The sequence below is a fragment of the Hippocampus comes genome, unplaced genomic scaffold, assembly GCF_001891065.2.
Source record: "Hippocampus comes isolate QL1 unplaced genomic scaffold, H_comes_QL1_v1.1 scaffold67, whole genome shotgun sequence".
Taxonomy (NCBI): Eukaryota; Metazoa; Chordata; class Actinopteri; order Syngnathiformes; family Syngnathidae; genus Hippocampus; species Hippocampus comes.
Window position 1 is genome coordinate 554,722 of NW_017805221.1, and position 13,667 is coordinate 568,388.

General features: G+C 48.2%; 1 protein-coding gene across 1 annotated transcript in view; it reads left to right on the forward strand.

Annotated features, from left to right (window-relative positions):
* Positions 1 to 12,484, forward strand: part of LOC109515274 (protein argonaute-3-like) — a 16,405-nt gene extending 3,921 nt beyond the window's left edge. Inside the window, exons 2-16 of the mRNA XM_019868937.1 lie at positions 3,191 to 3,362; positions 3,467 to 3,587; positions 3,959 to 4,167; positions 5,213 to 5,349; positions 7,005 to 7,139; positions 7,259 to 7,346; positions 8,589 to 8,736; positions 8,826 to 8,945; positions 9,032 to 9,175; positions 10,049 to 10,182; positions 10,258 to 10,442; positions 10,864 to 11,023; positions 11,110 to 11,200; positions 11,306 to 11,500; positions 12,350 to 12,484. Of these exons, the coding sequence (XP_019724496.1) occupies positions 3,191 to 3,362; positions 3,467 to 3,587; positions 3,959 to 4,167; positions 5,213 to 5,349; positions 7,005 to 7,139; positions 7,259 to 7,346; positions 8,589 to 8,736; positions 8,826 to 8,945; positions 9,032 to 9,175; positions 10,049 to 10,182; positions 10,258 to 10,442; positions 10,864 to 11,023; positions 11,110 to 11,200; positions 11,306 to 11,500; positions 12,350 to 12,484 (2,174 nt within the window). The remainder of the gene's footprint in view (positions 1 to 3,190; positions 3,363 to 3,466; positions 3,588 to 3,958; positions 4,168 to 5,212; positions 5,350 to 7,004; positions 7,140 to 7,258; positions 7,347 to 8,588; positions 8,737 to 8,825; positions 8,946 to 9,031; positions 9,176 to 10,048; positions 10,183 to 10,257; positions 10,443 to 10,863; positions 11,024 to 11,109; positions 11,201 to 11,305; positions 11,501 to 12,349) is intronic.
* Positions 12,485 to 13,667: the final 1,183 nt, after the last annotated feature.

The window sequence follows — 13,667 nt, forward strand, 5'->3', positions numbered from 1 at the left end:
CAACAACTGCAAGTGAGGTAATGACACCGACCCAAAATGTCCGCCACGAAGGGACCCCTGGTCAGTACAGTGTGCGTGTGAGAGAGAGAGAGAATCACACAAGTTAGCTTCTAGTCGGCCTTGAGCTTTCCACTCTTGCCTTCCTATTGCGACTGTGCCGTTGGCGCCAAACGCCCCCGCAACCCACCCCCGTTGAAATTTGACCTTCTCGCGTCACTATGACACACACACACACACACACACACACACACACACACACACACACACTCAATGATAGCCGATAAAAGCAGACAAGCAGAGTTGTGTGAGAACATGCAAATGACTGTCGCCACCAAGCAGCTTTGAAAGACGACACGGCCGCGTTTGTCCGAGCGGCAGACCAGATTACCACCGGCTGCCACATACTGGCAGAAAAAGAAAAAAAAAAACAGTCACATCCGTTTTGATACACGGCTTGTCCAAGTTCTGTTATACGATGGAGCTGACAAGCTCAACGTCGTCATTGGAGATCTCACACCAAGATTGTTCTTGATTAGGGAGGGCAGTTACCGTTCATGTAGTCTGGAGTTTTCAGAGTGGACTTGGGAGGTTTTTATTTGACAGCGACAAGATGTTTGACTTACTAGCCTGTGTGTAAATTGGCTTAAAGCGGCTCAAGTTGGCGTCAAAAAGCTGACCCTCCCTGGCTCGGCTCCGTTGATCCCTTCAGGCTGGACCACGGAGGCTTCGCCCAATCTCCTCCTCCTCGCGCTCTGATATTTTTATCACGTTGCAGCGACTGACCGTGCAGGATGTGGCGGCATTGGCCGTGGCGGCGTTGGCCTTGCCGGCGACTCCCGCGGATGCCACAAGCTACACTCCGGAGAGGCCCGGGAAGGGCACGCGGAGGGGGAGGAGCCAGACGCCGTCGCTCAATATGCGGTTGCGTGTGTGACTGACGCCATTGTGCTCTGTTCCCACATAGCTCAAGCCTCTGTGGATTACAAACACAACAGCTGTATTGTGTGCGCTCGCGAGTGGTGCGGACGTTTGTGTACTTGGGGGTGATGGATGTCGCTCTCACGTCTCACCGTCTCCACAACCATTTTGGATCACAACTGTGTTCTGTTCATCAGTGGGATTTATTCTGCTCTGACACTGGTTCATTGATTCATCAATCAAGGAGTGGCCCAACGTAATTAATCGAGCAACACGAATCATTCGATTACAATTACGGTCGAAGCAAAATCTCGGCTTGGTAGCTTGCAGGAATCATTCTTCCACCGATGTTCACATTACTGAAGATACGCGCATCAGAAATGAGTTGGGACAGCAGCCGCGAATCAGGAGGAAAGAGTTGACAAGATCCCGATGTCACCCAACGCGCAGACTGGCTCGCCAGCTCACAGCCAGCCAAATCTACATTCTCATGCGCTGACACCCACGTCACTCACCAGACCAGGCTCCGCCTCTTAAAGTCACAGACACTCAAGTCATATACTGTACTGTAAAAAGCGAAGATGGCGACAATAGTGTTTATAATGCAAAATCAATCATGATCTGATGGTCGAGAGAAGATTTTCACAAAAATATTTGAAAGGGTACCTCAAGGAAAACCTAAAAATCTAAGCATGGAGGGAGGACCAGAACGGGCTGAAATTCAAACCTCTGAACGGGAAGGCACGAGTGCTAACCACTACTTTACTCTGCTGCCATTTTTATATATCATGCCAAACACACATTTCCCATCATATTCAGGTTTCTCTCCATTTGCACGTAACGTCCCCTTGCCCGCCACCACACAGTAGCAAGAACTGGGGAATACAATGTGTACTCAAATTAGGCATCCTTTAGTCCCCTTACGAGACACGAGCTCTTGCAGGAAGCCAAAGAATGCGGCCAGAGGCAATCACGTGGATGAGACCCAAATCACCAACAGGACAACAAATTACAACATTTTTCTTCTTCTTCCTGTTGATTATTGCAATCGCGGCAAATTCCCGTGTGGATGAGTTTCCCTGTTTGGCCAAGTTGTGAAAAATGTGGACAATCTGGATGTCCAAGTGGCAAGCATACCGAGCGAAAAAATTTCTTCAATCTGAGTGGAAATAGCATCAAACTATTGTGTTTTTTTTTTTTTTTTAATAATGTGATTACTTATGTTCACTCAACATTATCGTCGGCTACAAAGCATCGTTTTGAAATCATGGCATTTGGGGGGGCGTCAAATGTCCACACCTTTGCCTGCATAATCCCGCCTCTCTGTTGCAAACTCAGCGCTAACCCAGCTCGTATCCGGGCCCAAATTGAATTACGGTCCGCTTAAGACGCAGGCTCCCTTGCCAAGAATAAATATCTGTTCTCTTGTCTTTTGTGCCTCACACTCGGGTCTTTGGGGAATTATCAGAACAAAACTTTTCAAGGCTTTTTTTTTTTTGCGTGTGTCAGGAATTCCAGACTTCCTTCAGAGAAGCTGGTCACTGACTGTAAACAAACACACAGCCTCAGTCAAGACTTGTGGTTTTGGTACTTTCTCTCCCCTGTGCAGGGGCCTCAATCCCGCCTGCCCCCAAATCCACATGTGAGTCAAATCAGCGATGAATTACTTTTGATTTACCCGTTCTGACTTGACCTGCTCAACTCTCCATTTTTGCAGGAGCGTGAGGGGCATGGGGGGGGATACAAGTGTCATATTTAAATAGTCTGGTGACTTCAAATGTTTTGCCAAGCTTGACATGGCAGGCAAGACTCAGCAGACACAAAAATAGCTCTGGCATGTGTGCGGCACGTTTAAGATGTGTTTTTTTTTTTTTTTTTTTTTTTATTGGGGGGGGGGGGGCAAGGGGGAGCACAAAGTGACTTCTTAAAGACTTTCTTTTTTTTTTTTTTTTTTTTTTTTCAATGTGGGGGCGGGGGCAAAGGGGAGTCAGAAGTGACTCATGTAAGACATCTCAGTGTGATAAATACCGAGAATTTTTAAAGCGTGGAGAATCGGCTGCTATGAGGGGGGCTTTCGTTGCATTTGAAAATGTCACTCATAGTTGATTCTTCAGTGTTTTCCCCTCCGTCGTAGCACCTACGTCAACGTTGACCCTTGGAATTTTTGTCATTGCGCGCAATCAGATGTGTTACCAGAAGTAGTAGCGCATACCAGAATCTCTCAAAGTACTACTCCAGCCCGCTCTTCCCCCATGTTGTGGCGTTCCCGCAGGAGCCGTTGGGGCCCAGTCCCTGTTCGCCATGCCTCGGCGGCCCGGCTACGGCACCATGGGCAAGCCCATCAAGCTGCTGGCCAACTGCTTCCAGGTGGAGATCCCCAAGATGGACGTCTACCTTTACGAGGTGGACATCAAGCCTGACAAGTGCCCGCGGCGAGTCAACAGGTAAGCATGTCCCCACACTTCCCTGTTGCTGGCCACTCTTTGCGTTTCTTCCACATGACGACGGTACAGCGTGAACGTGTGCTGCCGTCGGTGGTTTGTCACAGGGAGGTGGTTGACTCCATGGTGCAGCACTTCAAGGTGACCATCTTTGGGGATCGCAGGCCGGTCTACGATGGCAAGAGGAGCCTGTACACGGCCAACCCGCTGCCCGTGGCGCCCACGGGGGTCAGATGACCGTTTTCTTCGACTTCACCCTGTCCTCTTTCTCTTGACATTTTCATTCCTACATTCTTCTTCTGATTGGTCTTGCCTCGTTCTTACTGTTCTTCCTCATTTTTCTTCTGTCTGTCGCCCTCATGTTCTTTATCCACTCTCATCTGACCATCTCCATCTTCTTTTCCTTGGTTTTCTCACATTTTTCTTATTTTCATCCTCGTCTGCATTCCTTCACTTTTTTTTTCTCTTTGTGATGTGTCTTCTCTACACTCCTTGTCTTTGTTCTCCTCATCCTCCTACTTGTAATTTTGTCCTCCTCCCTGTCAAAAAACAAACCCGCCCCATCGTGACTATTTTAACATCATTTGCCTACTTTTCAGGTGGACCTGGACGTCACTCTGCCGGGCGAGGGGGGCAAAGATCGTCCCTTCAAGGTCTCCATCAAGTTTGTGTCTCTGGTGAGCTGGCACATGCTGCACGAAGTGCTGACGGGTCGCAGCATGCCTGAGCCACTGGAGCTCGACAAGCCCATTAGCACCAACCCCGTGCACGCTGTGGACGTGGTGCTCAGACACCTGCCGTCCATGAAGTGAGTTTGACACAATGCCTCTCCACACCTCAGCTAAATCATTGTTCATAATTTGCGCCCCGCTATATCACCCATTTTTTTTATTTTTATTTTTTGTGCCAAACGACTGTACACTGTGAATTATAAAAACATCTACACACAACATCTTTAAAACAGCTTCAGCTGAAGTGGGTGGGTCTGGAACTGGAACAAATTCCGTGAATGAACAGGTTCTGTCCGCTCTGCATCAATATCAGCCCCCGCCATCCAAACGGAAATCACACCAGGCTCAAGTGGGATCTCAGTCGCTCCAGCAAGGCCATCCCCATAACCCGTTATCACTTTCCCGAGCTCCAGCAAGGGCACCATCACTAGTAATCTCACCGTGGCTTCTATAAAGCGTTATCAGAAGCCGTCTCTTTCCATCTTTCATTTGGGTTTGTTTACAGCGGCCCTGCTATCACATTGGCATCCTGACACATTGTCACACTGCAATATGTGTACCCTTTGCACCCGAGTGCCACAAATGCCGTACAATAACAGCTCGCCAACGCCCTCATCTCTGCTCGCACTGTTTACTGTCAACACTGTTCAGCCTTCAGGGCAACTTTCATTTTGCCATGTTGTCCTTTTTGTGGGGGGGGGGGCTCATTGGAGCACGTTTTCACCCCAAAATATTTCTTCCCCCTCCCTGAGAGGGAAATAAACAAATTGTACCACTTGATGGTTATAATTGCCTTCACAATGACTGGTGTTGCCGTAGACATGCAATACACGGTTACTTGGAGGGGCATCTGTAAAGCCGAACGTAAAATATGCGAAATATTTCAACGCTGCTCTGAAAAGTACAAGGAAACAAGCACAACCAGGTCATCTTAGCAGCACATGTTAGTGGACCCGCAAGCTCCAAGCAACCTGACTTGCTGCTGCTGTCTGCCTATTGATGAAAGCCATGCGGAAATTTGATTATTGCTACATAGCCACGAGTCGTCGATGAGCGCTGATTCCACGATTGGCATGGAAGACTTTAAACTTGCGCCCCCCTGCCTCACCTCCACCCCCGTAGGTATACGCCGGTGGGCCGCTCCTTCTTCTCGGCTCCAGAGGGCTATGATCATCCCCTGGGCGGAGGCCGGGAGGTGTGGTTCGGCTTCCACCAGTCGGTGCGGCCCGCCATGTGGAAGATGATGCTCAACATCGACGGTAGGTGGCAGGTTGCGGACTGTTGTACAAAACGTAACCTTGGTGCGTGAACTGACATTTTTGTGTGCCTGTTTGTTTGTGGCTGGAATAAAGCGAGGTCCTTTGAGTCTGATGGGAGCAGACTAATTGGTTGCTATGGAAACAGGCCAGGGTGTTGCTGTGTGGTTAGCGCATGGGGAAGGGGGGGTTAAGATAAGATATCCTTTATTTGTCCCACACTGGGGAAATGTAAAAATGTGTGTGCGTGCACGTGTTTTTTTTTTTTTGGTTGCTCCCAAGTGCTTCAATGCGAGCCCTTCCTGGTCTCTTGTCATTTTTCCCGCCATGTTAACTGTGCCAGTGACTCACTGGATTTTAGTTTTTGTTTGTGAAATGGTTTCAAAACTCATTTGGTTGGTAAGTATTCTCGTGTGTGTGTGTGTGTGTGTGTGTGTGTGTGTGTGTGTGTGTGTGTGTGTGTGTGTGGTGGGGAGGGGGGTCTGTTGCCCACATTAAATGACACACTCCCGGACTCAACCACTTATTTCAAATAAACATAACTATGGTTAAGTGACACCCTTCAATTTTGCATTTAGCATGACTGATTCATAGTCTGTGTGGTGACGGTTGTCGGGGGTGGGGGGAATTGTGTCACCTGCCCGCAGTGGTCTCAAAGTCACTCATTAAAAGTTGGTGAAAGAAGGCCGTGAGATCAAAGCAGCTGAGCTGCCTGTCTCGCTTCCCTGTCTGATCTAGTCAAAACAGTTTCTGAGCTCAGTAACATGCTATCATTGAAGTTATCACGACTAAGAATTGTAGCAAAGTTTTTTTTGTGTTGCTGAAATTAGCCCGTTTTGAGCGGACGACCCTCGTGTACCCTCGATTTCTTTCACCACGATGACCAGCGGCATCAAGTATCATCCCTGCGTTAGCAACTTTTTATTAATACGCAACATTGAACAAGAAAACAACATTCCTTCTAACCTGAGGTTCTGCGCCCCCATTTCCTGCACTGCCTCCCTTTTCGTCCCCTTGGGAAGAAAGCAGTTGTTTACTTAAATAAGGATTAAAAGACAAAAAAAAACCCATGGTGGATCTTCCTTTGGAAGCAAAGCCCATAGTGTGAGAAGACAAAAGAATTTTCCCTCGTGACGACAGCACTTCATGAACCACACTTGTCAATGACACATCATTTGGCACATCGGCAAACTGACACAAGATAAAACGAGATTGATAACTTGACTGAGCAATCATATTTGTGTTACTTATCCCACCAAGCGTTAATCTTTGCATCCCCCAAAAACTCACAGCTCTGCTTACCTTTTGACTTCGACGGAGCGTTTTTGGTGGTGTCCTCCGGCTAATGCTTGGCAATGGTAGATCTTTAGCCACCAAGTCATGGCCGAAGAAACTTGGTGTGGAAGTGGCGTAATGTAAATTAGCTGGGTGAGAAGGGCTCGCTCACAGGCACGTTTTCAGAAATAAGTTGGGCACACAAAAAGGTTACACTCGCTGGCATCATTTCAGACTTGAAGGAGGAGCAGTTACTCCAGAGTCACCGCGCTTTGTAGACATCACTTTATAAAGTGTCCACTTGACATAGTTTGTACTCTTGAAATGCTTTGATGCCGGCCGCTTTGTTTCGCGTCACGAGAATTGTGTCTTTTCTCTGGCAGTGTCTGCCACCGCCTTCTACAAGGCCCAGCCGGTTATCCAGTTCATGTGCGAAGTGCTGGACATCCACAACATAGACGAGCAGCCCCGCCCTCTCACTGACTCGCACCGGGTCAAATTCACCAAAGAAATCAAAGGTAAAGAGGATCGGGGTCAAAGTTAAAGTGACGAAAAAAAAAAAGTCTCCATAGTAATAGTAATATCTGCAAGAAAGGAAAAGTTTTTTTTTTTCTTCTTCTTCTGTTGTGTTCATTAGGTTTGAAGGTTGAAGTGACACACTGCGGAACCATGCGAAGGAAGTACCGCGTCTGCAACGTGACCCGCCGGCCGGCCAGCCATCAAACGTGAGTCATCGTGGCGGCCTGTACAAGACGACGGGGTTCTGTGGTCATTTGGGGCGGGGCCGGTTAAGACCGGCTGCACATTGACACCCCAGATGCTTGCCGACTGGCTCATGTTAGAGTCACCATTAGTCATCCAGTAGGGAAGCAGCCCTTAACCGTTTGTTTGTCTTAAAGCCTCATTCAAAGCAAACTATCAAAGGAATATTTTAATGTAACTGTAATGATTTGTCAACTACAGTTGCACACAAACGTTTTCAAACTCGTAGTCACTTATTTTTGTGTGTTCAATAAATTAGCAGCTGTTGGCCCTTTCCCACCGCACTAGTGCTAGTGCTAATTCTGGGTCAGTGCCCAAGTTAGCACCAGTTCTTTCTTTTTCCACCGACGAAATTGGCTCGAGCTTTCGCTCTGGTGCATAAACTGGCTCCAGTTACAGTGTATGTTGGGCCAGACTCTGGCACCAGCTCCGTCAGTGGGTGGTGGGCGGGGTTATCATGACAATGGCAGATGTGGAGGAAGGACTCCCTAAACACATGGAAGTTTGAGCGGCAAACTCCGGCACAGTTGCGTCCCACCAGAAGAGCGATCGCGGGTGTGCCCGGCTAGCATGCGATCTCCGACTGGCAGCCAGCCTCGTGATCATCTTCAGTCATGAAGAAAGATGTCAGCGTTTGCTGATTGCATGTCCCTGACTGCATACAAGTGTCTTCGATGCTATGCCAAGTTGCCTCGCAGTTGCTAACAACTAATTATTATTATTAAGAATAGCGCTTGCACTCTTGGTTAAATGTCGACGTAAGCTGTGACGTTTGGACGCTTTACGATGATGAAATGATGTCGCTCCTGTTTGGCTCTTTGCCAGTGGAAAACCAAACACGTTCTTCGTATGAGCTTGTTAAGCAAACAACGAAGCGCAACACTGGCCCTGGCGCCCAATGAGCACCAAGTGTTTTGGGTGGAAAAGGGGCATGTGAGAACAACTGGACATGCGTTTGTATATTTTAATCAAGAATTTACCTTCACCCCCACTCCCCACCCCGTTTGTTTTGTTTCTCAAGAGCCGCAATAATAACATTCTAGGGTTGCGCTTAAATATCCCCAAGTATCAAAAATGTAAAAACATGTCAGTAAACATGGTTGGTATGTAATTAACTCGTGCTAACAATTTAAATTTGTCTCCTTCCCTCTCTCACATCACCGTTCAAAGAAGACAATTCCCTTTTGGCTTTTGTTTTGTTGCAGGTTCCCCCTCCAACTGGAGAACGGCCAGACCGTGGAGCGCACGGTAGCCCAGTACTTCAGGGAGAAGTACAGCCTGCAGCTCAAGTACCCCCACCTGCCTTGTCTGCAGGTTGGCCAGGAGCAAAAGCATACCTACTTACCCCTGGAGGTGAGCGAGACCATCAATCCAAGCCACCCTTAAAAACAACCACGAAAAGGACGGGGGGGAAAAGTGTCGCTCTCCTTTGTTTTTGTTAGGTGTGCAACATTGTAGCCGGACAGCGATGTATCAAGAAACTGACAGATAACCAGACTTCCACCATGATCAAGGCCACGGCTCGCTCTGCGCCCGACAGACAGGAAGAGATCAGCCGGCTGGTGAGCCGCACAGAACAAATCTTTGTTCGGTCCGACTCAAGTCTTTCAAGCTGACCTTTCAACCCCCCCCATTCTTTTGATTCAAGGTACGCAGCGCCAACTATGACGCCGACCCCTTTGTCCAGGAGTTCCAGTTCAAAGTGCGCGACGAGATGGCCCACGTGACGGGGCGAGTGCTACCCGCCCCCATGCTGCAGTACGGCGGCAGGGTGAGCACAGAGCACTTTATGGTACCCTTCTTTTAAATCACACCCATTCTCTCCTTGTTTTTGTCTGTCATGCTGTACCTTCCCCCACTTTGCGCAGTGGGGGAACTAACATGCTGGCTTCTGTTTTATGTTTGGTTTGTACTACCTACTTGTGGCTCAATCTCTGAACGTTGATGATGTTGGGCATCGAAGGCATTTTTAAAGCAAAAAAAAAAGTTGGGACTGAGCCACAATGCGAATTAACATCTGTCTGTCTCAATTGGGTCGAGTGAGTGCATTTGTCAAGGGAATGTATTGAAAGGTTTTGGCAAATGTACATAATGCACAGCTTTTCCATCCTTAACGTCCCTGCTGGGCTGGGTGAAGACCCACCATTTTCAAGTGGTGGCTGGAGTCCGACTTCTGATCGGCGAATGTTTGGCAAAGTTGCTGCATTGATGTCTGGGTCTGTTTTTGTTTGGTAATGTGTCAGCTCCATGTGCTTTCTACAGAGATTCGCCACACTTGTTGGCCTAGTCCTCTTCAGAGGATTGGCGATGAAGTGCTGCCTCCATGAGGGGAAAATGCAGTCGAGTCATTTTGGTCGGTCCTTCATGGTTAAATTAAATAGTGGTGGCTTTGCACAAGTGCCATTCATTCGCAGTCTGGATGCAGAGGTGGACTGACACTCTTTAGAAGTCTGCCATAATCCAATATATAACAAATTCTATGCACAAAAAAAAAACAAAAATCGTAATGACCATGTAAACAATGTTTTGGAATAAGTGAAGGACTTTGAATTCTTTCCAGATGCATTGCTGAATGAGAGGTGTGTTTGTTCCAGCTGGTAAACGTCTGCTTGTTTGAGTCCACGACTCACAAGTACACACGGTGAGACTGCACCTGTCATTTCAGAACCGCACAGTGGCCACGCCCAGTCACGGCGTGTGGGACATGAGGGGCAAGCAGTTCCACACTGGCGTAGAAATCAAGATGTGGGCCATCGCCTGCTTCGCCACGCAGCGCCAGTGTCGGGAAGACATTCTCAAGTCGGAAGAGTGAAAACGGTTCACTTTTAAAAGACGCTGTCGGCGACTTGGTCATGTAACACAATGTTTGTTTAGGGCCTTCACGGACCAGCTCCGCAAGATCTCCAAGGACGCCGGCATGCCCATCCAGGGCCAGCCGTGCTTCTGCAAGTACGCCCAGGGAGCGGACAGCGTCGAGCCCATGTTTAGACACTTGAAGAACACCTACGCCGGATTACAGCTCATCATTGTCATTCTGCCTGGCAAAACCCCCGTCTATGGTAAGATGATGTTGTATTCACCTGACGAGCTGTATTATACCACAGTTGTTGTCCACCTGAAGTGCCGACAAAAAGAATTTATTTAAATAGTATTTGTCTGGAAAAGATGACGAGCAGCCAGAGAATTAGCAAATACATTTCCTGGTTGAATTAGAATTGGTGTTGAGCGTTCCCTTCATCATGCTTTGGACATCGTGACATCAAAGCTTTAGCGAGGCTTCCAACGGGATGTTCTCAAAGCAAAAATGACCGCTGAGCTCAGAGTCTCTCAGGGGGTCATCAGCTGGTTGCAACGGAGAGAGACTGGAAGAGTCACGAAGTCAGAAAAGTGGACTTCCTTGAAAAAGTTGCCGGACCAACCGCGAATAGCCCTCACTGTTTGTGCTCAGCGTGTAAGCTGATGCTGTATGTCCAAATCTAGCCGAGGTGAAGCGCGTGGGGGACACCCTGCTGGGGATGGCCACGCAGTGCGTCCAGGTGAAGAACGTGGTGAAGACGTCCCCTCAGACCCTCTCCAACCTCTGCCTCAAGATCAACGTCAAGCTGGGGGGCATCAACAACATCCTGGTGCCGCACCAAAGGTAAACAAACCTTCGCTTCTTTGGCTCTTGAACGCAGGAGCCCTTGGGTAATGGCCGCTGCTCATTTTGCGCGCGTCTCTTTGCAGGCCGTCAGTGTTTCAGCAGCCGGTCATCTTCTTGGGAGCTGATGTGACACATCCGCCTGCCGGAGATGGCAAGAAGCCCTCGATTGCAGCAGTAAGTTTCATTTGCTCACCCCCTGCTGCCGGAGAACAGACAGTCTCTCAAGCTCACACTTATAATGTCCCCGAGTGATGCAATGCTCTTTGTCTCCCCCACCAGGTAGTGGGCAGCATGGACGCCCACCCCAGCCGCTACTGTGCCACCGTGCGGGTGCAGAGGCCCAGGCAGGAGGTGATCCAAGATCTGGCTTCCATGGTGCGCGAGCTGCTCATCCAGTTCTACAAGTCCACACGTTACAAGCCCACCCGCATCATCTTCTACAGGGATGGAGTGTCTGAAGGCCAGTTCAGACAGGTCAGGTTCAAAGTTGGGGAGAGGGAGGAAGAGAGAGAGAGGGGTGGAGAGCAGCGGAGCGGGGTGGAGGGAGATCCATTTAGAAATTTATTTATTGGGGTGAAATTTCAGGATGAATCGAAAATGTTTTTGGCTTTGCTTTTTAGCCACAAGCACAAATGAAATTATCCATCCTTTTTCTCATCCGCTTCTCCTCATGAGGGTCGCGGGAGTGCTGGAGCCTATCCCGGCTGTCTTCGGGCAGTAGGTGGGGCGAGGTACGCCCTCAACTGGTTGCTAGCCAATTACGGGGTCACGCACAGATGAACAACCATTCGCACTCACGGTCACACCAAGGGACAATCCGGAGGGTTCCATTAACCTACCGTACGTGTTTTGGGGAATGTGGGAGGAAACCGCAGTGCCCGTAGAAAAGCCACGCAGACATGGGGAGAACATGCAAACTCCACACAGGAAGGCCGGAGCCGGAATCGAACCCTGCACCTCTGCGCCGTGAGGCTAATTAGTCGACCATCGGGCTGACTCAGCTCACGTAGGTTGCCGTGGAGAAACTGGAGGAGTCACCGAAAGGCAGAGAAGTGACCATCCTTGGAAATTGTCATTGATCAAACAAACACCTGTTATGAATGTTGCTGTTCATAGCACCTTGTTAGAGAAGAGCAAGTTGTGCATGTAATACTGAAACGCTGAACAGTTTGATGATGAGAGATGGTCCAATGAAGTTCCCCTGTAAAGATTGGAGTGCATTTTACAATTCATCCTGACATTTCGCCCGGCGGCCAGATATCCCTCACCGTTTGTGAATACCGTACGTTCTTGTTTGGTGATGTATGCCTTTTTGTTGTTTAGGTGCTGTATTACGAGCTGCTGGCCATCCGCGAGGCCTGCATCAGCCTGGAGAAGGAGTACCAGCCAGGCATCACCTACATCGTGGTGCAAAAACGCCACCATTTTAAATTGCTTGTAGAGCGTACCCAACTCTGAATGTTTGTCGTTGACCTTTTTTCTCAGTTTTATTTGGAGTGCTGCCAAGTGGGCTTGGGCAACTGAAAACTATATCATGGATGGCATTCGTGCATTTGTCGGATTGGAAGCAGTGGCAATGTGACTTCAAGCTCTTCTTTTGAGATGGACTTTTTTTTCTTGACTAAATTTGGTTGATCTTCATAAGATCACATTACTTTTCGTTCCCTCAAAAATAACACAAAAAAAAACACTGGCGAAATTTTTTGGAGGAATTCAATTTTATTCTTGCAGGATTCCATTTTGTTTTATAAAAATTGATACTAAAAGATTTAAACATTTTTCTGCAAAAGATATTCTAACAAAAGTACGACTGTTTTCTTGAAAAGTGAATGCCACTATTTTTGTAAGATTACGACTTCTGCAAAGACTTGAACTTTATTCTCAGACTTTTTTGTCATCTTTTTTTCCTCAAAGAACATGGCAAAAGACTTGATTTCCCACCAAAATAGACTTTTGCAACTTTTTCTCCCAAAATACTTTTTCGTGCCAGATTCTGTTTTCTAGAGAAAAAAAAGTCAGTTCTCGCAAGATGACACCTTTTTTTCCTCTTCCTTTTAAACAAACAGAATGGATTCTTATATGATATCGTTTGTTGCAGTACTGCAAAGTGTTTCAAGCGTGAAATGATAAAATGTGTCAACTGCATGTTCCGAGTGACAAGTGACGAAATGCTAATGTGTTTGTCAGGTTGGACGCAGCGGAAACATTCCTGCTGGTACAACCGTGGACACAGACATCACGCATCCTTATGAATTTGACTTTTACCTCTGCAGTCACGCTGGAATACAGGTGAGCTCTCTGGTGATCCTTCACCCATTTCTGACGAGCAACCATTTACGCTCACAATCACTCCGAGGGACAATTTAGAGTGTTCAATCAGCCTGCCATGCATGTTTTGGAAATGTGGGAGGAAACCGGAGTACCCGGAGAAAAGCCACGCGGGCGCAGGGACGAAACGCAAACCCCACACCTCTGCCCCTGTGAGGCGGACGGACTAACCAATCGAACGCCGTGCCGCCCTCTGGTTATCAGATGGATGTGAATGGATTATTGGCCCTGAAATTCCCATTTTTGCTTCCCGCGGGTGGCAGGGCACCAGCCGACCCTCCCACTACCACGTGCTGTGGGACGACAACTGGTT